Source organism: Ambystoma mexicanum, chromosome 4q (assembly GCF_040938575.1).
Source record: "Ambystoma mexicanum isolate Mex_15411 chromosome 4q, UKY_AmexF1_1, whole genome shotgun sequence".
In the NCBI taxonomy this organism is placed as follows: domain Eukaryota; kingdom Metazoa; phylum Chordata; class Amphibia; order Caudata; family Ambystomatidae; genus Ambystoma; species Ambystoma mexicanum.
Window position 1 is genome coordinate 1,212,052,022 of NC_090928.1, and position 26,300 is coordinate 1,212,078,321.

The 26,300-nt window shown below is 48.8% G+C and overlaps 1 protein-coding gene across 6 annotated transcripts in view; it reads right to left on the reverse strand.

Moving 5' to 3' along the window:
* RNF8 (ring finger protein 8) overlaps positions 1-26,300 on the reverse strand; it is a 780,077-nt gene that overhangs the window by 449,671 nt on the left and 304,106 nt on the right. For all 6 annotated transcript variants that reach the window (XM_069608764.1, XM_069608767.1, XM_069608766.1 and 3 more), the window contains exon 6: positions 9,515-9,622. In XM_069608764.1, coding sequence (XP_069464865.1) covers positions 9,515-9,622 — 108 coding nt within the window. The remainder of the gene's footprint in view (positions 1-9,514; positions 9,623-26,300) is intronic.

The following is a 26,300-nucleotide window of genomic DNA, read 5'->3' on the forward strand; positions in this document are numbered from 1 at the left end:
GACAACCTTGTCTTTGAGAAATATTGTGTGAGGGGGTTTACAAGAAAGAGCTTGTAATTCGCTCACCCTTCTAGCAGATGTAAGTGCTATTAATAAAACAGTTTTAAGGGTAAGGAATCTTAACGAACAAGAATGGAGAGATTCGAAAGGTGTACCCATCAGGAAAGTTAGTACTAAGTTTAAATCCCATAGGGGAATTTGGAATGGTCTTGGGGGATAAACATTGGTTAACCCCTTTAGAAACTGTATTACCAAGGGTAATTTGAAATAGGATGGTTCTTCCACAGTACGCTTAAAGATGGATAGCGCTGCGAGATAGCCCTTAATGGTGCCAACTTGAAGGCCTGAATTTGCCAAATGTAGTAGGAAGGACAAAACCATTGGTGTACCACATGAGAAAGGGTCGATATTCTGTTCTCTACACCAGCTGCAAAATCTGTTCCAACGGCAGCGGTATAAAGACTTTGTTGCTGGCCTCCTTGCTGAAAGCAACACCTCCATAACATCATCAGGAAGGTCCCAATCCTTGTACCTCAGCCTTTCAGAAGCCAAGCGTGAAGGTTGAGGGTTTTGATGTCTGGATGGAGAACCTGACCTCCCTTCTGTGAGAGTAGGTTCTCTCTGAGTGGAAGTCGAATTGGAGGGCAGATGTACAAGTCTAGAAGGTCCGGGTACCACGTTCTCCTGGCCCAATCCGGGGCAATTAGGATCATGATTCTCCGGAATCTTCTCAACCTCCTGATCATTTGAGGAATGACAAGGACCGGTGGGAACGCGTACAGAAGCGGAAACTCCCAGTCCACTATGAACGAGTCTCCCAGAGCTCCTCCGGGGGGAAATTCCCTTGAGCAGAACAGGTTGCATTTCCTGTTTAGGCTGGTGGCGAACAGATCTACCTGAGGGGTTCCCCAAAGGGCGAAGATCTCTTGAAGGACTTCCTGAGCTAGCTCCCACTCGTGGGAGACTGTGTTCTGCCTGCTCAGAGCGTCCGCTGTCAAGTTCTTCTCTCCGGCTAGGTGAACTGCCGATAGAGAGATTCCTTCTTGGATTGCCCAAAACCAGAGCTGCATCGCCTCTCTGCACAGGGGTAGTGATCCTACGCCTCCTCTTTTGTTGAGGTAATGCATGGCCACCGTGTTGTCCGTCATTATCAGGACGTTCTTCCCTTGTACAGCTGGCAGGAACGCCTTCAGCGCAAGTCTGATGGCTCTCAGCTCTAACAGGTTGATATGTAGTCTGGACTCCGATGGAGACCAACGACCGCTGATGGTCAAGTCGTTGGCGTGGGCTCCCCACCCCGTGAGTGAGGCATCCGTGACTACTGTTATCTCCGGCCAGGGTTGCCAAAACTGTTCTCCTTTCAGAATGTTCTCCTGACGGGCCCACCACTGAAGGTCTCGAGCCACCCTGCCGGGAACCTGAAGAAGATCTGTCATTCTCCCTGAGAATTGTGACCACTGAGTCCTCAGTGCCCACTGGAGGGATCTCATTCTCAGGCGAGCCTCTGGCCCTAGGAAAATGCAGGATGCCATGAGGCCTAGCAACCTCAAGAAGTCGAAGGCTGGGAGACGTTGGGCATGTTGGAACTTGGTAACCATCTGTAGAATATCTTTAGCCCTCACCTCTGGTGGCGAGGCTTTTCCCATTGTAGTGTCCAGGATCGCTCCTATGAACTGGAGTCTCTGCAATGGTATCATTTGTGACTTCTTTAAATTGAGGGAGAAGCCCAGTCTGTGAAGGAAGTGGCACACGTGATTTAGCTGGATCTGAGCTTGTTCCGGAGAAACAGCCCTGATCAACCAATCGTCCAGGTAGGGGTAGACGTGAATCCCTTCCCTCCTTAGACTTGCAGCCACTACCGACATTAACTTGGTGAAGACCCTCGGGGCGGAGGTCAGCCCAAATGGCAGCACTCGAAATTGATAGTGAGAGTTGCCAATTGCGAACCTCAGGTATTTCCTGTGTTTGAGATGGATAGGCACATGGAAATAAGCGTCCTGAAGGTCCAGCGATACCAACCAGTCCTGGAACTGAAGGGCCTGGAGGATCTGAGAAAGAGTGACCATCTTGAATTTGTCTTTTCTGAGGAATTTGTTCAATTCTCGCAAGTCCAAGATGGGTCTCAGTCCTCCGTCTTTCTTTGGAATGAGAAAGTAAGGGGAGTACCAGCCCTTGTTCCTCTCCGCTACAGGTACCGGTTCTATGGCACCTTTCTCTAGCAGGTCCCAAATTTCCTGCAAGAGGAGCGGATCTGGAGTTTTCTGAGAGCTGATCCCCGGTGGATGACTCTGAGGTATACGTAGGAAAGGCAGGCAGTAACCTTGGGAAACTGTTTTCAATGCCCAAGCATCTGACGTGATAGCCTGCCATACCGCCAGATGTTGAGTCAACCTGCCTCCTACAGGTGTCCTGTGAAGGAAGTCCTCAGAGTGGTTTTGAGGCGGCTGATGCAGATGCCGATGGTAAAGAGGTACCTGCTGTTGCTGCGGCTTTTGAATACCTACCCCGTCCACCTCGGGTAGTTCTTCTTTGAGCCGGTCGTCCTCTACCTCTTCCGAATGCGGAGTAGAAGCGAAAGGACTTGCCCCTCGCAGAGGTTCCTGTGGGACGAAAAGGAGTCTGACGGATTGCAGCTCCTAGGGATTTTGCTGCTGCTTTTGAAGTTTTTCTAAACTGTCATCCGCCTTTTTCCCGAACAAAGAAGAGCCATCGAATGGCATGTTCAAGAGCCTGGCTTGCACATCTGGGGCAAAACCCGACTTTCTCAACCAAGCGAATCTCCTGGTTGATGTACTTGCCGCCATTGCTCTGCTGATACTGTCAGCCGAATCAATGCCCGTCTGGAGGGATTCGCACATAGCGTCTTTACCGTCCTTTATAATATTCAGTAACGCATCCCTTTCTTCTCCCTCCGGGATGCAGTCAGCCGCTGTAGAAGCACACTCCCAAAGTGTATGGCTGAACCTAGCAAGGGTGCAAGTAGCATTAACAGATTTTAAGGCCATGCTACATGCTGAAAAGACTTTCTTTGCCATAGCGTCATCGTCCCTGTCCTGTGGGACGGTAGGATAAGCCGTCTTGACATCGGTAGAGGATGCTGCCTGTACCACCAGACTTTCTGGGGATGGTTGTTTAGACAAAAACTCTGGGTCTGTAGAAGATACCCTGTACTTGGTAGACAGTTTTTTATTTACTGCTGGTACTACATCTGGGGTTTCCCAGTTTGTCATGATCTTTCTCTGAAGAGCTTTATGAAAAGGCACCACAGGATCCTCCTGTGGTCCTTTGTCAAGAATATCCGTGAGGTCATCTTGTTGGAAAGATTGTGAAGGTGCAGACCACCCCATGAACTCTGTGATCCTGGCCATTAAGGCTCTATATGGGGTTTCAGCATGCTCCCCCGGGTCTGGCTTAGCAAACTCCACCTCAGGGGAAGTGTCTAACCGACTTGCCTCATGTAAGGAATCATGAAGATCCTTTAACCTGCGCTCTTCAGAGGAAAATTCCTCTCTAATTGGGGTTACAGGTCCCTGCAACTCAAATGTGTCTTCCTGTTCAGACAATTCACCCTCTTCCAACATTGAGGACATAGTGACCACTCTTCCAAGGCAGAGGGTGCTGAACTTGTCATTATCGGCCTCGAAAAAGTCGATGTCGTCGACGCCGAAGGCTCCGAGCGTGGCGTCGAAAACAAAGGCGGAGGCCTCGAAGACCTCGACAGAATTGGAATTCTACTCGACAATCTCGAAGCCATCGACGTCGAGGACCTGGGGATAGTCACTGGGTGTGTCGTAACCGTGACTTTTCTTGGCGTCGAGTCGACAGACCCGTGTGTCGAAGGTCCCTTCGACAACAGCGTCGAAGACATCGACCGCGAAGTCGACGGAACCCTCGTCGACGGTGTCGACGGAACCTTCGAGGAAGGTTTGGAGGTCATAGTCCTACTCGAGGGTTCGAGACGCGCTCGAGAGGTTTCCTTCGCCGGATACTGCGACTCGCTGCGTTTTTGACCTTCGGTTCTTTCGACCAGAGCATCGCTCTCGGCGGGGGTCCAGGCCGCTTTCTCGAAGACGCTCATCATATTTTTTCGGAATTCCTCCCATTCAGCCCGGGAACTATGTTTCGTGGGGCAAGGGATTCTTTTTGGCGAAACAGAGGAAGAGGAAGACGGAGAAGGGGATCTTCGACGTCTCCTCTTCGAGTGCTTCGATCTCGAGGAGTGATGAGGCCCACTCCGAGACCTGGAGCGCGAATGGTGACGAGGAGACGAATGTCTCGACTTCGTCGACGAAGAAGAAGCTTTTAAAGTCTTACCTTTCTCCAGCTTCCCCCTACGCTCCTTCAGGGCCTTAGCTGTCATGGATATACAGTCCTCGCACTCCGAACAATGGTGTTCAGCTCCCAAACACCACAGACAAACTCTGTGAGGGTCAGTCAACGACATCTTTTTCCCACAATCTCGACATTTCTTGAAGCCGGATCGAGGAGTTGTCGGTTCCGACGAGGAAGCCATCGAGTACGGAACGAATGACTCGAGGTAAATAGGATTAATCTGACTAAGAACTGAGCCACGGTATTCCGAGATACTGAGTAAGCGCGGAAAAACAGAACTGAGCAACGGACGCTGCGCGCGGCCTTTATAGGCAGGATGACGTCGCCGTCGATACGGCGGCTGTCGAGGGACATCGACTCGGACGACGTCGACGCTCAGCGCCCTCTAGAGAAAAAAAATTTCCAAGGCCAGCAGAGCTGGAAGGAGATATCTAAGATGAGGAATACGTCGGAGGAAACAATCCCTTCGAAGGCTCCCTTACAGAGATGGCTCCCCATTGCAATTCACGGACTGCCAACAGAAGTTCGGTGTAGGAGAAAGGGAGCGATACAGGTACTTGCAAATCAGACATTGGATTACTCAACCCATGGTGAAAAAAGCGGGCACACGTTCACCGTCCGGCTTGCAACTAACCCTACACGAAGGCCAGCCCAAAAAAGGGGTCACCAGACTCTATAAACTCCTTTCGAACTCCCAAACGTCAGATCGCCTTCCATACCAAGCGAACTGGGAAAGAGACTTGCAAGAATCCTTAAAGAAAGAAGAGTGGTGCAAAATATGGTCACGAGTGCATGGTGCCTCCAAATGCACCTCGATTAAAGAATCCGCCTATAAAATGTACTTCAGGTGGTATATGCCCCCGCACCGTCTACATAAGATCACCAAGACCTACTCGCTGTTCTGTTGGAGAAACTGTGGAGAAAGAGGGGACCTATTCCACATGTGGTGGTCATGCGCCAAAGCAATGGTCTATTGGAAGGAGATTCTGGGCCACATTAAAGATATTTCAGGTGTGGACCTCCCGATGTCCCCGAAACCCATCCTACTAGGTGTCCCGATTGAGGGCAAATATGCAATGTCCGGGGCGACTGCCACTCTCATTACTCATCTGCTAACGGCTGCAAGGATGACCTGAGCACAAAACTGGAAAAATGAGGAGGATCCCATAGTGGCATGATGGTGGGTCAAGATCTGGGGAGTGATGGCCATGGAGAAAATCTGTGCTCTTACGGCTGGGAAATATCAAAAATTTCTGGCGACCTGGTCCCCGTTCCACGAGTGTGTGCGCGATAGAGAGGCCCTCTTTTTCAGACCCCGGCTCCTCAGGAGTATACATGTCATATGAGGGATAACAGCATGGAGGAATGAACTCAGGAATAACCCTAAACGGAACCCTTTCATATGTTGATCTCTGTAATGTATTATGATATCTTCAAGTGTTAATTAAAGCAGGGTGGGGGGAGGGAAGGGGAAGACGGAAGGGTAAAGAAATTGGGGAACTACCAAATGGTAAATGAAGTACTTTCAGACGATGAGACGCTTTGTTTATTCTTTGTTTAACATCAGAAAGAGAGGGAGGTTGATTTAGAATGTTAATGTACTGTTTCTATATACTTGTATGCCTCTGATCCAAAAATAAAATGTTTTAACAATGTAAGCTTGAGTTTGGTATACTGGAAAGCCATGCCAAGGTATCTGATCACTTTGCTCTCCTAGATGGGATCATCTAGGCAAGGGATCTGGTCACTGGGCTCTCCTGAATGGGATCAGCTGCCTCCCCTCCGTTCTCCCTTGATTCTGGGGTGTGCCTGGATCTGGATGGATAGATATGCCTGGATGGATGCATCTCTGCTTTCCTGGATATTGAAGGTGAATTTCAGTGGATTGTCCCTTTTGTTTCTCTGTCTCCCCCTTACATGTATTTAATATCTATGTTGATCTACTAATTTACTACTCCTGGTGCCCGGTGCTTAGAATAAATCTTGGTATTATGTTAAATATGTCCAATACATTTAAAAGCTACTGTTTGTTGTGGTAACAAGCCCGATGTTGGCAGTTTTTGTATTTAATGCTCTAAACTCATTACACCAAATAACACTTTAAAAAAAATAATCATTCGAAATTAATTATGTTCTGACCACTCTTGGAAAGTGGTGTTACTTTCTTGTAACCATGAGGTACCATGCCTTCTGAAAGGACATATTGTCTATTGTTTTCCATCCAGTCCATTGTCTGCTATTGGTGTAGCACAATGCTTGTAACCACACAAACATTATACATTTGTTTACTGACGGTTTTGTGTAAAAAGCACGGGCACATGGCCCTGATGAAGGACGCTGTCCAAATGCATAGGCCTATTGCTGCCCTCTGCTTAAAATTAAGTCCCTAGGAATGGTACTATTGCTGAGAATAAATATCAGTGATACCTAACAAATGAGAATAGTTATATCTCTCTTTTTTTGACAATCCAAGCAACTTGATGAAGAACAAGGAGAACCAAAATAAACAGATTACCATTGTTTCTTAAGAAAAATTAACCCTTCTAGGGCATTAGGGTGTGCGACCCACACCGACTGCTTAATAGCCTAGGTGTCTTTTTCTGCTAATATTCACAAGTGCCTGGCACTGTGGCACTCATTAGTGGGCTGCACCCCACAGAATTACGTTGAACCAACTAATCACTACTTTCAATATATTAATTTGTTTACCTACAAAGCATTGGTTGGTGGGGTGAGGGAGCCGAGCTTACGGCTTTCGTTTGGTGGTTGCTGAAACCTGAGAGAAGTGCGTGCCTAGTAGTTGATTTCTAAGAGAGGTAGGCCTGGGGCATTTGGCGAAAACACAACCTAGCTATTCTATTTTCTAAGTGGTTTATGGAGTGGTTGGTAGCGGGGGGTGTCTGGGCGTGGGGTGCGGAAGGGTTGCTGAAGGAGAGCAGGAATAGAGTGGGAGGAATGTCATCTGTGTTAGGCAGCATTTTCTCCATGGTGGGTTGCAAAGGGAGCTAGTTTGGTAGATGGATATTGTTTTACCATGTTCTTATAGCTGGATAACGTTGTGCCAGACTGGTCTTTCCGCCAGCAACGTTCAGCGGAACGTTTCTTTTGCCTAATGACAATGTCCTTGTCAAACCATGATTTCTTTATGGCTTTGGTTTTTATATGTCGAGTCTTTAGGGGAGCCAACTGGTTGGTAGCATCGGTGAGAGAGACTTTGTGATGTGCCGTGCTACGTCATCCTCACTCACATATTCCTCTAGGGAGCCCAACTTCTCTAACAGCAATGGAGCAAAATTTTGCGAACATCCATTCTGAGGTTGGTATCAAGTCTGGCAGGTGGAGCTGGAGGAATAATGTTGAAGATCAATAATGAATGATCTGACCAAATACAAGGCGAGATGGACAGATTAGACAATGAGAGCTGATGAACTAGTAGCCAATCCAGAGTGTGCCCTGCACTAGGAGTACGTGGATGGAGTTCATAGCATCCATTGACGACCTAGTGATAGCATCGGTCGGAGCATCAAACCAATGGTTGAAGTCGTCCATCACTAATATAGGAGATTGCAACTTTGTAAAGTTGTTTAGAAGATTTATAAACTGCTCTTCAAATAAGGGCAAAACCCTGAGGGGTCTGTAGAGAACAATTATAGTGAGTGAGGTGGTATCAGTCATCTTGAGTTTGATCACCAAGCTTTCCGAGTCCACAAGAGGTTCATGTGGCATTATGTGAAACTGCAAAGTTTTTTTTTTTTTTTTTTAAAATAGACCAACACTCTCTCCCCTTGCCGGCAACTCGATCAGCCCGAAGAAGAGTGTAGCACGGAGGGGTAGCAAGGAGTGCTTCAGAGGGAGTAGCTTGATCTAACTCGGTCAGTTCAAGAATATCTGGTCTAGAGGATCCCAGGAGGTCCAGAATCTCAATGCCATGCTGGCGCAAGGAGCGGGTATTTAAAAGTCCTGCACGTAGGACTGCCAAGTTTTTACTAAGATTCACAAATGGCAGTTTCACACTGAAACGGCAGGCACGTTTTACCAACGGCGAGAAAACCAGGTTCCTGCATGGCGGGGGTTGGGGGGTGATTCAATTTGGCAATTTAGATTTTATAGGTTGCAAGGAGGGAGGTACAACAGTGGGGAGCCGGGAGTCGTGTAATGTTACGGAGGTGGCATTAGGCTCAGCGAGTGAGTTAAATGGCTCCATAGGGGCCAGTGGCAAAGTATGAAGCACAACAAAGTTTTCCCTGCGGTTAGCTACCAGCCTCATTTTTCTATTGCGCTGTATTGACGTCCTGGGGTTGGTATCAAGTCTGGCAGGTGGAGCGGAGAGCTGGATGCTTTGGCCCACGAGAGGGACCTCTGGTTGCTGGGTTATTACAACAGCCCGACAACAACCATAAGTAAGAGGGATGCCACACTTACCTGTAGGAGAACGATAATACCCAAAAGCAAGAGGGAGGAAATGCTTGATGCACTGTGAATTCAAGAAGTATGTTGGGTGCTCCATCCCTGGGACTCCTAGTTTAGGGAATCCTGGCAAGGGTAGTTGATTCTGATTTCCCTTGCACTACTGAGTAAGTTCATCCTGACATTGTTTGCAGAATAGTGATCTCTTTAAGGTTGTAGCTGAACCATTTAGGCCTATATCACATACTGCATCATGTTGTACCTTAAAGTAAAAGGATAGGATGAACTGAAGCCGTGAATAGGCAAGGGACCTTGGTTGGCATCAGGCAGTGTATCCGGAGAAGCCAGATATTTTGTTATCCAGTCCATCCAAAGCACTGTTTAAGGTTTCAAGTAACCTATCATTATGGGAGGACCCCAAACTCTTACAGGTGATTAACAAACCTCACCTGGTTGGTCTGCAAAATAAAGTTGCTGAACCTCACTCTGGTTGGTGTTCTATTGATCCTTTGTCACAAGACTAGTTGAACGTCCAAAACTAACCATCATCAGTCAATCTCTCATGGCCGATATACACCAGACAACCAAGGCAGGTAAACAGCGAAATGCAGGTAAGTATCTACAGAAACTTGGTCACTTCATAGTGGCAGACTTAACGACTTGTAGTAACTATTCATCCATGCTTGACAAAAAGCCCTGTGTCACTTCGTTCTATTTTTCAAACCCTTAGTCTAATGAAAATAAATGCATGTTAGGACAATTTTCTTATTATTACCTCAATGAAGTGCTCAGAACAAATGATGCACTGTAGCTCGTTGTCCAGCACGTCATTCATCTGATTCACAGCTTCCTCTTTCTGGGCCTGCACCTTTTCCTTCTCCTCCTAAAGCACAGTAAAAGGGTAAAAAAAAAAAATCAAGATACCTGCTGAAGAGATCTACATCATGGCCTTTTTCTTCAGTGTGCCAGACACTAGGATATGTCGGGGGAGCAGAATGCACCAAATGCTAACATTTACAAAGCAAAGTCTACTTGTGTGAGAAGATGGATGCTCATAATCAACCCTATTTTTTTTTGTTATTGGTAAAAAATTGCCTTTAGCAAATTTCATCACAGAAAAGAAAAAAGAAAAGAAATATCACAATTTAAACGCATATTTACACTTCATACACAACCAAATTACAATCCCTATCCTAAACAGTAAGAATTTTAAATATAATAATTCATAGATTCATGTCTCTTAAAGCCAACAATCATCTAAAAACAGACAATCTAATGGCCTACAACTCGTCTAGTTTCAGACCTTTAACAAACCTACCACTGCCAGAACGCTTGCGGGGGTGCATCCATCCCGACAATTAGACCATTAAGTTCACAATCAATAATAATTCACTGTATTCACAATATTTTTACAATATAAAATATATGTTTGGATTGCAATGCTGATCAAAAAAGGAAAAAACAATATAAATTCAATAAATGCTTCAAGGTCTCAAGCTCAGCTCTTACAAAACCTACAAACTGTCTGCTTGTTCCTTGCAAATATTTGTCTAGTGGGGAACAGAATCCATCTAAATTTCAAAAAAGCATTACGTCAAATCTGTTGTGCAGATGAACCCTTTACATATATACATCCACCATGAGCACCAGGCGCTCTTGCTAAACAGCACAAACACTTAACTTTTTAGACAATTCAAATCAGGTACAAGTAAGACTAGAAGACTGTAAATGCAGTAAAGCAAGTGACGAAACATAGGTAAGCAGTAATAAAGCAGTTACGAAATGTTAAGATTAGTAAAAACAATAGTACACTACCTTACAAACATAAGGGCCTATCACAAGTCCTTCCCTGCTCAACGAGATTAGGTTTATTTATTTTCATTTTTAAAGCACTCACACAGCACAGGGGCATCAAGGTGCGGTTACAGGAATATATCTTAGTTGCATATTTATAACGCGCTTAATACACAGAAGTACCTAAGCACGAACCCTGGGATCGAACCTGTGTTGCTTCGTGTCGTCTTGTTTCCAAAGCGAGCACGTTGCCGCTGAGCTATCTTCCTGGGACGAGGCTTAGTGCTGTAAGAGTCACAAGACTCAAAGCTATCCCTTTGTAGGGAGTTGGGAGTCTTATGAAGCCAGAACAAGTGTTGGCAAAGACAACATGAAAGTGTTCCTGGAAGTTAAGACCAAAGCAATGCAAGTTCTTTAGGCTGCCCCTCCCAACTCCCACCACCTTAGGGGAAGCCCAGGAATGATCCTTGGTCAGGACTCCACCAATCACAACCAGGCAAGGGAGGGGTGGGATTAGGACTTTGCACCCATAAACCCCATGGACTGGGGGCTATAGGGTAAGAAACAGGTATGTAAAACATTTAGAGGAGATCCAGATCAGAGGTTTACCAGGGCAGATGGGATGAAGCGGTTGAAAAAATATTTCTGTATTACTGGGGTCTTCACATATCCTGACAAACAGATTCCCAACAGTTCAGAAATTACCATTTTTTTGTTATTTGTGAATTGGTTTAAAACAAACCTTCTACACGAAAATACAACATACATTTTCAATTTTTCCATTCATAAATCACATTAAATACTATATAATTAAATTTTTACAAGTCTCTAAAACTTTATTCATTTCCAGAAAATAAGTACGCCACAAAACTAATAGCTGGCGACATTAAAAGCTGTCTTGAGAACCAGATACAATTTGGGCCCAAACATCACAAAAAACACTAGCAAAATCATATATTGTAATTGGTTATTTTTATGGCGCTTAATACCCAGAGTTTTCTAAGCGCGCCTGGGGATCGAACGTGTGTTGCTCTGCGTCGTCTTGATTCCGCAAAGGGGAGCATGTTGGCCCTGAGCTATCATCCCGTGTGGTGTGTAACTGTACATAAAATGGCCAAAATATTCCTCTTTCATACCTTAAATGTGAACATTTTAAAAATAGATGGTGTAATGATTCCAAAAAGACTGATTCACATAGTCCGCATCCTCTATCCCCTCTTGAAATATTACTTTGGGACCCAAAATGCCATCAATGGCGCCAAGAAGAGAGTCTTTATTCAAACCTGCATCTCTGCGGCATCAAACAACACGGCCGAACTTTTCAAAGTCTGCAAGGAACTGGCTAACCCTGCAGCAGCCTCTGTCACGCCCACCCAGAACCTTTGCTCGGCCCTGGCTGCACACTTCACAAAAACCCAAGACATCCTTTCCTCCCTCTCTTCCACTCCACAGCATATGCCAACATTTGAGCCTCCCTTGCCCCCCCCTCCTCTTCCCTTCTCTTCTCCCTCACCCGTCACTCCCGATGAAGTCGCTAGACAAGTCCAGTCTATGAAGGTTTCATCCAAATATGTGGACCCCAGCCCCTCAAAAACCATCAAGGACAACATTGACGCCCTCGCTCCAGCCGTGGCTGATCTCAGCAATCTCTTTTGCTACTGGAGTTTCACTCCCCTCTGCAACCTCTGCTCAGGAAACCCTCTGCTGATCCCTCCTTTCCGGCAAACTACCACCCTTTCTCCATCACTTTTCTTGGGCACTCCCCTCTGTCCTCATTCTCCTTGACCTGTCCTCTGCCTTTGACACAGTTAACCACAACATCCTGATCGCACGCCTCCGAGACACCCTGGGAATCACAGGTCAGGATCTGCCGTGGTTAACCTCTTTTTTTCTCCGACCACCCATCCCAGGTGGACCTGGAGCCTTTCTCTCTACTATCGCTCTTTCAACCTGTGGCGTTCCCCAGGGATCCAACCTATCCCCCTGGTTCTTCAACGTCTATATGGCTGCATTGGCACGTGCGATTGCCACTTTCACCTCTAACTTCCAGTGTTCTGCGGATGACACCCAACTATCTTTCAGGAAACCCCCAGCCGCCGCCTCCTCCTCCTCCTCCTCGCTCATATCTGACTGACTGTCCGCTATTCAGTCATGGTGTGCTGCAAACGACCTCTGTCTCAACACCAATAATACTGAGATTGTTCGCATTGGGACAACTGCCCCCACTTTCATTCTGGCCGGCCTCCCTTGGCCCTGCGCCCGCACCCAAACCCACCAGCCTGGCCAAAAACCTTGAAGCCACCTTCGACTCCACTCTCTCCTTCTCCTCTCACATTTCGGACATCTCTAAAAAGTCCAACTATCAACTACAACTCCTCAGAGGTACTCTACCTTTTCTCCTCTTCCCCCAGCGTCTCACTGTCACCAGAGCCCTGGACTATTGCAACAGCCTCTTTCTCAACCTCCCTGCTTCCGCTCTGCGCCCTCTGCAACTCATCCAGAACAGAACCGCAAGACCTATCCTTGGCCTCAAGCACAGGGACCGCATCTCTCTGGCACTGGCTCTCCGCAGCTACAAGGATCAAGTTAAAGACCCTCTGCTTGGTCCACAAGGCTTTCTGGGGCCTGGGACCTACCTATCTGCAACAATGCTTACCTAAATCCTGTCCCTCCCGAACCCTCCAGTCATCTCCCTCCAAAATGTTGCAAGCGAGTCGGTTCTCCAAGCAGAGATTTGGAGGGAGATCTTTATCCTCAGCAGGGGCTTCCTTCTGTAACAGCCTCTCTGCCCCCTCTGTCTTGAGCCTGATCTCCTTAAGTTCCGGAAACTCCTCAAGACTTCCTCTTCCTTCTCTCTACCCCTACCCTGTTAACCTCTCTCTCTGTTTTTTCCCTCATCAGCTTGTTGACTGGCCGACTGGTGTACCTCAAGAGTCTCACAGTCCCAGGCACCCCTGCCAGTCCTCTCGCACTTACCTCCAGGCCTCGCACTCACCTCATTATCACTGCACTTATGACCCATGAGAGTGGCCTCTCTATGCACTTACACCAGTCTCCACTGACTGGGTGCACTAAGACCAGACCCAAGGACTTGTTCCCACCGCTCCCCAGCCCCTCCCATCCACCTGTAACCGTTGCTGCACTTGCGTTTTCCGATTGCACCATGCCTAAAGTTATCCGTTTGTTCCCCCGTCTTCACTCCCTGTATGGTTACGCCTTAATTTGCACTTGGAAAAACTGCAGCATCGTCAGACCTATTTACTATTATCCCCACTGTTAATTGTACTATATGCACTTACTCTGCCTCTGCAGACTATTATCGTTTCAGAATTTCAAGGGCTCTGAACGACTATTTGTCCCCTTGTTCACTTCCTCCTCGAGCGCTTTGAAACACTTGCCTTGTGTATAGGCGCTTTATAAATAAACATTACCATTTACCATTAGCATATGTTGGGAATATTTTTAAATCAAATCCTCAAAAAGCTTTCCACCTCAATGCTATACATACAGACAGCACACCATGTCTTACTAACCGAGAGCTAGATTAAATATAAGGGCACCTGGCAAAGCCCTGAAAAACCCAGGTAGGTATACTTAGATAAACAAAACCAAAGGTTTCAGGGTGAGAGGTCACACCACTCCAGCATACTAACATGGAAATACATTTTATTTTATAACCTAAATGTGTTTTAATAACATCTGGATAGAGCACCCAGGGGTATTTGAGAAAACAATACAAATAGGTATGATCCATTAGACCTCATACCTATTTGTCTACTGGATCATACCTATTTGTATTACAGTGGTCCAATTAGGGTCTATTGTGGGAACACATGCATGCACACCAGACTTTCTGGCACCATGGTTGTGGAATGGGAGCAGGCTGTCTCACCCACTTTCAGGGTCCACACACAAATGGCATGACCTAGCCCACGGGATACTTTTTGGTCTTAACACCAGATTTTACTTTTGGCATAAACACACACAAGAGTTTAATATAAGTTGAGTAGCCAGGATGACGCACCGAAACATGAGGAATCGCCCACTAACTCCAGGATTTCTTAGAAAGCTCATTCATTTCTACATTGGCGGCAGTTAGGTTACCATCTGCTTTTGCTGCAGCATCCGTTACAGTTTGGATAAATAAGAAGTCAGTCCTTTTATCACATGACTTCACCATCTTATCCTGGGATCATCAGAAGAGTTACCAGAGATTGGGGCATTCACCCGAGCTAAGACAGTACTGCATTTACTTCTCAACTCAGACATGATAGTGCCAGGTAAAGCAGGGGGTGCAGTGGTGGCGTTCAAGATGTAAGGGAACAGCAAACAAGACACAGTATCAATTAATTTGAATTATCGGTAGTAAGAGAGTGGATATGTCCCTAACTAATGTACACTCACCCCCCTTGTCAACATTGTTGCCCCTGCTCACAACTGCTACCAACTGCCACATACCTAAAACACATTAATTTTTAAAAGATAGAGCCCACGTTATATGATTATGATAAGGCATTTATAACGCACCTGTACACAAGTGTTTCTAGGTGCATTAAGACAAGGACGGTGAAACAGAGACAGAGGGAGGACAAAGACAACAATCTTACTAGGCATTGTGCCATTCAAATTGCACAAGTGCAGGGAGGTGGAAGGGGAGAAGTGCCGAGGGGGGGGGGGGGGGGGTTTGGGGAGAAGTGTAGGTAACTCGATAAGTGTAGCCAGCGGGTGGCTCATAAGCGTAGAGACAAGGGACTGTAGGTTTGCAGATACAGGCAGAGTGCTGGGGGAACCTGGAGGCAGTGCAAGGGCAACTGGACATGCAAGAGCCCGGGCCTCGAGTTCAGAGGCTAGCCAGGAGACCAGTGCCTGGAGCAGTCGGGAACATCAGCACGGGAGAGGAAGAGAGAAAGCGGAAGAACAACCTTCTGGCTCAAATGAAATTCCGAAACCACCTTCCGAAGAAAGGAAGGACGAACTCTAAGGACAACCCTGTCTTTATGAAACACAGTGAAGGGTGGCTTAACTGAAAGTACCTGTTACTCACTCACTCACTCTGCGAGCGGAAGTAACCGCAACCAAAAACACAGTTTTCAGAGTTAACAGTCTCAAAGGGCAAGAATGCAAAGGCTCAAACGGAGCACCCATAAGAAACTTAAGAACAAGGTTCAAATCCCAACCGGGGAACAGAAAAGGTGACGGAGGGAACACATTAGTGAGCCCTTTCAAAAACGGAGAAATTAAAGGAATCTTAAAATAGGAACATTCTTCAGACAAGCGCTTAAATATGGACAGTGCCGCCAGGTAACCTTTAATGGTTCCCACTTGCAAGTCCCTGTGGGCCAAGGAAAGCAAAAAAGACAGAACCATGGGAATGTCGCACTCAAAAGGATCCACATTCTTAATTCTGCACCAGTCGCATAACTTTTTCCAACGGCAACGGTACAGAGACTTTGTTGCCGGCCGCCTGGCCGAGAGCAACACCTCCATCACGTCTTCAGGGAGGTCCCAATCCCTATACCTCAACCTTTCAGAAGCCAAGCATGAAGGTTTAGGGACTTGAACTCTGGATGGAGAACCTGACCCCCCCTCTCCCGTGAGAGCAGATCGTCTCGGTAGGGAAGACGACGTGGAGGGCAGATGGACAAGTCGAGAAGGTCCGGGTACCACGTCCTCTGGGCCCAAGCCAGAGCAAGGAGGATCATCCGTGAACCGAACCTCCGTAACCTCTGCAGTACTTGCGGGATGACGGGGACTGGAGGAAACGCGTACAGCAGTGGGAATGACCACTCCACCAGGAACGCATCTCCTACGGCTCCTTTTGGAGGAAATTCCTGTGAGCAGAACCTCTCGCACTTCCGGTTGACACTGGTGGCGAAGAGATCCACTTGAGGGGTCACTTGAGGGGAATCTCCTGAGCCAGCTCCCACTCGTGAGACATCGTGCTCTGCCTGCTCAGAGCATCCGCCATCTCGTTGTCGTCTCCGGCCAGATGAACAGCCGAGATCGAAACTTCCTGCTGGATGGCCCAGGACTCGAGCTGCATCGCCTCCCTGCACAGAGGAAGTGACCCTGCCCCCCCCTTTTTGTTGAGGTAGTGCATGGCCACCGTGTTGTCCGTTAGAATCAGGACATTCTTTCCTCGCACAGTCGGCAGAAAAGCCTTCAGGGCAAGCCTGACGGCCCTCAGCTCCAACAGATTGATATGGAGTCTGGACTCCGGAGACAAACGACCGCTGACAACTCGTGGGCATGAGCTCCCCATCCCGTGAGGGATGCGTCCGTCACGATCGTCACCTCCGGCCAGGGCAACCAAAATGGGGCCCCCTTCATCAGATTGCCTTCGACAGCTCACCACAGAAGGTCCTGGGCGACCGAGGGCGGCACCTGAACAGGGTCCGACATCCTGCCGGAGGACTGAGATCACTGGAGCTCGAGTCCCCACTGCAAAGATCTCATCCGCAGATGAGCCTCTGGCACCAGAAGAATGCGGGATGCCATGAGGCCGAGCAGTCTCAAGAACTCGGACGCTGGGAGAGTCTGGGCAAGTTGAAACTTGTGCACCATCTGCTGAATGTGAAGAGCCCTCATCTGGGGAGGAAAACACTGCCCCAGGGATGTGTCGAGCACTGCTCCGATGTACTGGAGCCGCTGTGTTGGCGTCAAATGGGGCTTCTTTAAATTGAGGGAGAAGCCCAGCTTGTGAAGGGAGTGGCAGGTGACGGACAGATGATCCAGGACTTGCTCGGGAGAGCTCCCACTGATCAACCAATCGTCCAGGTAGGGGTAGATGTGAATTCCCCCCTTTCCTGAGATGCGCTGCCACCACCACCATGAGCTTGGTGAAAACCCTCGGGCGGAGGTCAATCCGAACGGCAGGACCCGAAACTGAAAGTGCGAGTCACCAACCGCGAACCTCAGGTACTTCTTGTGCTTTGGATGGATCGGCACATGGAAGTAAGCGTCCTTGAGGTCGAGAGACACCAACCAGTCCTGAAGTTGAAGGGCCTGGAGGACTTGAGAGTAACCATCTTCAATTTGTCCTTCCTGAGGAGTTTGTTCAAACCGCGCAAGTCCATGATGGGTCTCAATCCCCAGTCTTTCTTCGAAATCAAAAAATAAGGGGAATACCATCCCTTGTTCTTCTCCGCTACAGGCACAAGTTCTATGGCACATTTCTCCAGCAGGGCTTGAATTTCCTGCGCAAGGAGCGGATCCGGACTCTTCAAAGAGAGGTTCCCAGGTGGATTGTCGTGAGGCCTCTGCCGAAAGGGAAGACAGAAGCCGTGGGTTATGATCTCCAGAACCCACACATCTGAAGTAATGGCACACCACTCTACAAGATGCTGCGCTAGCCTTCCCCCAACCGGCGAACCATGGGACCTGGCCTCATGACTGAGTGGTAGCGGGTGTGGCGTTGCCTCAGTGCAAAGAGGCAACTGCCCGAGTGGCCTTGGCACCTCGAGTACCCAGTTTTCCACCTCTGGCCCTCTTACAGGGGCCACTTTGACTGACGGCTCCTCTCGCTTTACTGAAGGACGAGTAATAGCGAAAGGAACTTCCCCTCCATTGTTGTCCCCTAGGACGAAAAGGCAGAGGTTGTCGAACTGCAGCGCCCAACGACTTCACTGCAGCTTTGGAGGTCTGCAACCTCTCAAGGCTCTCGTCAGCCTTGCTGCCAAAAAGATGTTCACCGTCAAAGGGCATGTTGAGGAGCCGGGACTGCACATCAGGAGCAAACCCAGACTTCCGCAACCACGCAACCTTACGCTGCTCGCCGCCATGGACCGGCTGACACAATCTGCCATGTCCAAACCCGACTGAACGGGCTCACACAGGGCATCCTTAACCATAGCAAGGAAACCATCCCGTTTGTCCCCTTCGGGAATATGTGCAGCCGCTAATGCAACACAATTCCACAGAGTGTGTGTGAAACGAGACAGGCACATACGGAGTTGGCCGCCTGAAGCACCAGACCCCCTGAAGAAAACACTTTTTCTTCGCCCAGCCGTCAAAATGTTTGTTGTCCCTATCCGGAGGGATGGTAGGATACGACGCCTGCACCACCAAACTCTTCGGAGTGGGGTGCCTGGACAAGTAGCAGGCGTCGCTACTGGCTGGACGGTATTTTCGCGACAAAGACTTGCCCACTGCCGGGAGACTCTCCGGAGCAGTCCAAGCCGCCGCCGCCCTTCTCTGCAGAGCCATTTGAAATGGCAGTACCGGGTCAGTGGGGGGACCAAGATCAAGGATGTCCGTGAGATCATCCTGAACAAACTCCCCTGGGTGAGCCGACCATCCCAAGTACTCAGTGACCCGAGACATAAGGTGCCGGTACGACAAATCGGCATGAGTGCCAGGCTCCGGCCTACAAAACTCCACCTCCGGAGAGGTGTCCAGTCCACTGGCATCATGCAGTGACTGCCTCAAGTCATCAAACTGGCTATGGCCCGAGAGAAGCTCATCTGGCACCTTAACCAGAACCAGGCCTTCATCAGAGCCTTCATCAGAGCCTTCATCACCCTCTGAAATGTACTCCAGGCGGTGAGAGGAAGACACCTGGGGACCAGAGCTATGCCTGACCTTAGCCAGAGCCTTTCTAGGGGCTTCCCCCGTGCCAAGCGGCCCCTCAGACACCACCGCCTCGAAAGGCGTTGAGGGTGCCGAACCAGTCGGCCCCGAGAGAATCGGCGTCAGCTGCAGCGCCGCCAGCATCGACGGCGTCGACACAGGCCTCGGAGCGCGTCTCTCGACAACCTAGGCGCAGACAGCGTCGACGACCCCCTCGGAGGCGGAGCCTCGAGAGAGATCGTCGACGACCTCGGCGCCACAGGCGTCGATGTCTTCCTCGAAGACGGCACAGGATCACACGGTCTCGAGCGCGTCGAGGACCGGGACCTGGAACGGGCATGGCGAGAACGACTACCCTTGTCCGAGCGGGACCTCTCCCGCGAGCCGTGCTGACCACCCGAGCCCGAAGGCGTACGAGCGGTGTCTCTCGACCGGTGCCGACCGACCCCACTCAGAGGCGCAGACGGACCGGTGCCCTGCCATTCGAGAATCGCCAACATTTTCTTCCCGAAGGAAGCCCATTCCTCCGGTGTCGCTTGCATGGTGGGATAAGCGACCCCCCGACGGGCGGAGTCCTCGGATGAGGACGGGAAAAGCGACCGATGCCGGCACCTCCGGGAATGCCTCGAAGAGGCAGAGGAGTGGCGAGACCGACTCCTGGAAGGAGACCCACTGGACTTCCGATGATGACGCAGAGAGTCGCCTCTACAGTCATCCGTCGAAAGCTCCGTAGACCTCGACTTCCGGGGCTTAGACACCCGACCTACCGACAACTTCTTGCGCTCACGCAAGGCCTTGGCTGTGAGCAACTGGCAGTCGACAGTCGTCCGTATCGTGGGCCTCCCCGAGGCACCAGAGGCAGGCGTCGTGCGAGTCTGTGACAGACATCTTGGACCCACAGTCCCTGCATTACTTGAAGCCTGGACGCGGGGTGGAAGAAGAGGTAGACATTGTCGCGAACAGGCTTTTTTCACAAAAACCGAACAGGTTCAAAGAGAACACAACAAACTCCAAAGAGTCGAGGCGTACCGAGATTCACGAAGCAAACATGTTCGCGGAAAAAACGGAACTGAGGCTACGGGCGTCGTGCGTCCTACTCATCACATTGGGTGACGTCGGAGGAGGTCCTCGGGGACGGCGCATCGACGCAGGACGCAGAAAAGTTTCCGAAGCAGCACAGCTGTGGACATTACCTGTCAAAGATATGGAATACGTCGGAGGACCCAATCCCCTCGAAATTAAGGTTAGATAGGGCTGTGTCAGGATGCGAGTCAGTCAAAGGTGCATGAGGAGGAGAGAAATTAGCAGCAAAAGTCTCAACGGACACATGCTTCATGGGTCGGATGACCTAGAAGGTAGGTGGCAGTGCTGGAGACGGTTTGGCCTGAGGGGTAGAGAGAGAGGTGAGAGGAAAGGAGAGAGGTGGGAGGAAAGGAGAAAGTGATCACTCTAGAAGAGAGGGAAGGAGAAAGAGGAGGGAGAAAAGGAGATGGAGAGAAAGAGGGATAGAGAGAGAGGGAAGGAGAGAAGGAAGAAAATGGAAAGAGAAGGGGAAACTAGTGCTTAATTTGTGCCAGTGTTTGCCGGTGGGCAACACCGGCACTCGGGCACCAAAACCAATTGATGCGGCGGGCCAGCGCATGTGCTATTGTTTTATTTGTTTGGGTTCCTTCCACTTCGATCATAAATCATTGTGATATGTGATCTCCCAAACTCTGCTTGCAGCTGCAGGCCATGGCTGGCTGCCTCTGGGACTACAGCAACGGCAATGAAACAACTGTTACAAACAGCCAATAAAAAAATAACATTCTGTTGTTACTAGGCAGTATATGATCAATTCTGTATAGTAACAGAATGTACAGTTTTCATTGGCTGTTCTTCTGAGCTGGTGAAATGACATGGTGACGTGTTGTTGCCACAGGCAGCGCGGCACCACCTTCTTTTCACGAGTTACTGTGAAGTGTCTAGGTGTGGTGTCATGTCGTGAGAGACACTGCTGCATGTGGTGCAACCTATTTGCTTCCTGGGGCCCTGCTTTTTCATTTGTGTGCACCTGTTTGTGCCACCCCCGAGGCCCCGACAAGAGACGTTGTCCCCGCCAACAGCCGACTCCAAAGCAGGTACGTCAGTCCGTAAGAGTCACGTGCTGTCAAGTGATATTCAGGCCTGGGTTCGGGCACCGCTCCACTGGGTATTTATTGTCATCATCAGCGGGGCTGTGGCGGCGGCCCCACAGAAGGTAGGCTTTAAAAGAAATAAGTAACTTATTTTAAGTGGCGGCGGCGGGCCCATCAGTTATGGCCCAAACAAATGTTTCTTTAAACCCCGACCTTAACCTTCCATGGGGGGGCACCGCCAAGCTGATCATCAGGATCCACAACCAGCTCCCCAGGCCAGCGCAGAAATGCTGGGTGGGGATGGGGAACTGTTAGGCAGCAACCTGTGCAGTTCCCTTTGGGAACACTGCAAAAGATTTAGGACTACAGGTGTTAGCAGTATACCCACTTGGTAGCAGTCTGTACCACCCAGATTTACCTGGTAGCTGTGGCTGAGCAGTCAGACTTCCCTCAAGAAGAGTTAGGCAGTATGCAAAGTATACGAAATTGGCAATCGGACACAATAGCACAAGCAAACACTGACCAGAGCTTTGGTATCAATGTATATAATTATTTATTTAAAAAAAATGATTGAAACTCTCCAGCACTATTATTGTAAATCACTCTCAACACAGTTACTATTATTATATATACATCCCTTATTCCTTATCTGACAAGTCTTAGTTAGCACCACTTATTTCCAGACAGAGGTGAGCGCTTAACTATAGATGGCACTCCAATAGGTTAACGAAAAAGGGAGGGAAAAAGGCAGAATGTAGGAAAATACACCACACTAATACTTAGGAACTCATAAGCAAGGCAGAAAAGTCAAAAGTTACTTGTGAGCCAAAGTCCATAGGCCGGGCCCACTCTTGGAGAGAGCAGAGCACCAATGCACCCAAAATCACACAATGCCAACAGGCTTAAAAAGTCTTGCAGGGAGTTCAGAAAGGTTTTAGTTAGGCTCGGAAAAGTTTAGCCAGGGTGTCCCAGGCTAACCCAGGTTCGCAAGCCGGGGGCTAAATCTACCCCGTACAGTCGGTTGCAAGGGAAGCCAGGCGGAACACGGTACCTTATGTGGAAAGGATCCTCCAGCTGGGGCAGTTGTTGCTGGCAGTGGGTGCAAGTTGCAGCGTCGTCCAGAAGAAGAGAAGATCTCGACGTGGAGGAAATCTGAAGGTCGTTGCACTGCCAGGGAAGAAACCAGCCGCAGAGTTTTCCGGTTAAAGGTACTACCCTTTAATTTGCAGTAGTGGTAAAACGTGGTATCCCGGTTGCTGGGTGCTTGGCACAGGCAAGGCGGCCACAAGATGCTCCAGGAAGCGAAAAAGGAAGCAGACTGGTTATCCCCACCAGTCGAAGGAAGAAGACTCTCCAGGCTGGAGATCTCCTCGGTCGTTGGGAAAAGTGGTGAGACGGTTCAGCAGGGCTCCACCGGTGGTGTCGTCGTACCAGGTCGGCTCAGCTTCTCCCTCGTCGGATTCTTAGGTCCTGTGGCGACTTCTAAAGTTCCAGTCCCCAAAGCCCTGCTTTTATGCAGCATACCCCCATTCACTCAGCCTAGCGGTCAATCAAACATGCTAAGTGGTGAGCCGGCCCAATCACACAAGAGTGTGACTTGAGTTACCAAGGTAACTCAGTCCAGGGTGCCTAAACCCCCTCCCACACCCCCTGTGGTACCCAGACAGAGTGGCACCACTTTTGGAGGCTTCTGTGGAGAAGCCCGCCAAAAAGTGGAACAAAGGGCTCAACTTGGGTTGGAATCACAGAAGCGAACACAAACGCCATTTTAGAACGGAGTTCTGGCAAAAAATACCAACCGGAGAATTCATATTAAATAAATAAACCGGTGTTATGTTCGAGGCTATAGGAATTAAATAATTAAAGTTGGTAGCCTCGAACAATGGGAAAATCCCATAGGAAAATATTTGCGGTCCAATATAAAAAGTAGTATCCACTGCCACCAGCCAAAACTCGATCAGGGGGGACGGAGACGTGCCCCCTCGACTAACAGACCCCGGGGCAATCGAATTGCCCCGGCCAGTACGTCCACAGTATGATGGTTTGTACTGGTTCTGTTCAGAATTTGAGACTAGTAAAGTCAAGGGTGACTTTACATGCCCTGGGAGACAGTAGTCAGTCCCAGGGTATGGAGTCTATACTTGGGGGTCACTATGACACACCTGTGTAACTGCACTGAGGGTGCTGTTTAACACACAACACAAAAACACATGAAGCCCTATGGAGTAAAAGACCCCATAGCCCATTAAACACATCTAGAGTCAAAGAAACTCACTCAAATCATGCTCAAGAGTGAGGGTAAAAGTCTCACTCTTGGCAGGAGAAAAAAATAAACCCCAAAAATCCAGCAGAGCTCCTGGGAGACTCACTAGGGTAGGAAATTCAGCCTAAACAGAGAATTCTCCCTAACACTCGCCCCCCCCCCCCAAAGACTAAGGGGCAGGAGGATTTAATCCACTTCTGGATGAACCTCATAACTCTAGTCGATGACATACATCCTAGAGAGTCCATCAGCATTTTGATGGTGACACCCTGACCTGTGCTCAATGGTGAAATCAAACCCTTGCAGGCAGATTGACCATCTTAATAGTTTTGGATTTTCTCCCTTCATTTGCATTAACCATCTCAAAGGTTGGTGGTCAGTCTGAATGACAAAAGTAGAACCATACAAGTATGGCCTAAACTTCTTCAGTGCCCACACAATAGCAAAGCATTCTCTTTCGATTGTTGCCCACCTTGTCTCGGGATCCTTCAGCTTACGGCTGATGAAGCAAATTGGGTGCTCCCTACCTTTCCCATCCAGTTGCCTAAGGACTGCACCTATTCCTACATTGGAAGCATCAGTTTGTACAATGAAGGTTTGCAGGTAGTCAGGAGCTCTCAGTACTGGAGCTTGGCAAAGAGCCTTCTTCAGGCTTTCAAAGGCCTGATTGCACTCCTCATTCTATTTGACCTTCTAAGGGAATTTTGGAGAGGAGATTACATTCAGTGGAGAAGCTATGGTCCCATAGTTCTCTATGAAATTCCTGTAATACCCAGTGAGGCCTAGGAAGGCTCTCACCTGGGTTTGAGTAGTAGGTGTCGTCCAATTCTGCACAGCTTCAAACTTGCTGAGCAGAGGCCTAATTTCTCCACCTCCTACCTCATGCCCAAGGTAGACCACTTTACTCTGTCCAATTTGGCATTTACTTGCCTTTATGGTCAGATGGGCCTGCTCAAGAGTCTGCAAAAACATGTCCTAGGTGGTTCACATGTTCCTCCCAGGAGTGGCTGATGACTGCAATGTCATCCAAGTATGCCATGCAGAAGTCCTCCATCCCAGCTAGAACTTGGTTTACCATCCTTTGAAATGTAGCAGGTGAATTTTTTTCTCCTTGGTATGGTCTGTCAGGGCTATTTGCCAATAGCCTGACGTAAGGTCAAATGTGCTGAGGTACTTGGCTGCGCCAAGCCTATCCACCAACTCATCTGTCCTTGGCAAAGGGTGGGCATCAGTCTTGGTGACTGCATTAAGAGCTCTATAGTCCACACAGAATCCCAACTCTTTGGATCTTGCCTTTGGTAGCAACACAACTGGGCTAGACCATGAACTAGTAGAGGGCTCTGTTACCCCGAGATCAAGCATCTTCTTGACCTCACCTTTGATGTGGGTTCTGACATGTTCTGACATTCTGTACCCTCTGCTTTTGACTGGCAGACAGTCACCAGTGAGAATATCATGCTGGCCCCAAGGGGTCAAGCCTGGTGAAAGTGAGAACAGGGAGGCAAACTGATTTAACATAGATTTGCACTCCTCTTGTTGCTCAGGTGTCAGATCTGAGGAGAGATTAACTCCTTCAACCTTTTTGTCCAAAGGTAAGCCTCGAAGGAGGTCAGGTAGAGCTTCACTCTCCTCCTCCGATGAAGCTAGAAGCAAGGCTCCTACTTCTGGTCTAGAGACATAGGCTTTGAGGCAGTTGGTGTGGAAGACTCTGGGAGCTTCCCTGGGTTTGCCCAGATCCACCAGATAGTTGACCTCTCCAGGTTTTCCCACAACCTTGAAGGGTCCCATCCATTTGTCTTGCAAGGCCCTCTGACTTGTTGGGAGCATAACGAGAACTAGCTGGTCTTGAGTGAACAAAACCATGTTAGCCTTCTGATCATGCCAATGCTTGACCGGAGCTTGTCCAGCTTTCAAGTTGTCACTTGCTTCTGCCATCATGTGAGACAGTCTCTGTCGGAGACCTATCACATAGTCAGTCACTCTGACTGGATTGGGGGAAGGAGCACTCTCCAACCCCTCCTTGATCCGGACCAATGGACCTCTGACCGGATGGTCATAAAGAAGCTCAAAGGGAGAATATCCTACTCCCTCCTGAGGGACTTCTCTATAAGCAAAGAGAAGGCATGGCAGTACAAGGTCCCACTTTTTTAAGGGGTTCCTCTAAAGCACCTATCATGCTCTTCATGGTTCTGTTAAACCTTTCTACCAACCCATTTGTCTGAGGGTGGTATGCTGTTGAGAACTTGTAAGTAACTCCGCAGGTTTTCCACCTGGCTTTCATGTAGTGGGACATAAAATTCGACCCCCTGTCAGAGATTACTTCCTTAGGAAACCCAACCCTGGTAAAAATACCAAGGAGGGCCTTAGCCACAGCCGGAGCTGTAACAGTCCTCATAGGAATTGCCTCAGGGTACCTAGTAGCATGGTCTACTACAACAAGGATAAACCTGTTACCTGAGGAGGTTGGGGGGGGGGGATCAAGGGGACCAACAATGTCAATCCGTACCCTCTCAAATGGGACTCCCACTACTGGGAGAGGCACTAAAGGTGCCACATTCTTGGACCCAACCGTAGCAGAAGTCTGGCGGGTATGGCAGCTCTTACAATACTCATCTACTTCAGCCCCCATCTTTGGCCAATAAAAGTAGAGAGAGCCTTTCCTTGGTCTTCTTGAAACTCAAGTGACCAGCCAAAGGTATCTCATGGGCTAGTTGTAAGAACTGTTGTCTGTTTTCTTGAGGTACTACAAGGCGCTTGTAGTCACCAGGTTCAGACTCTGTTGGTTCACTGTAGAAGAGGCCATCTTCCCAGTGTAACCT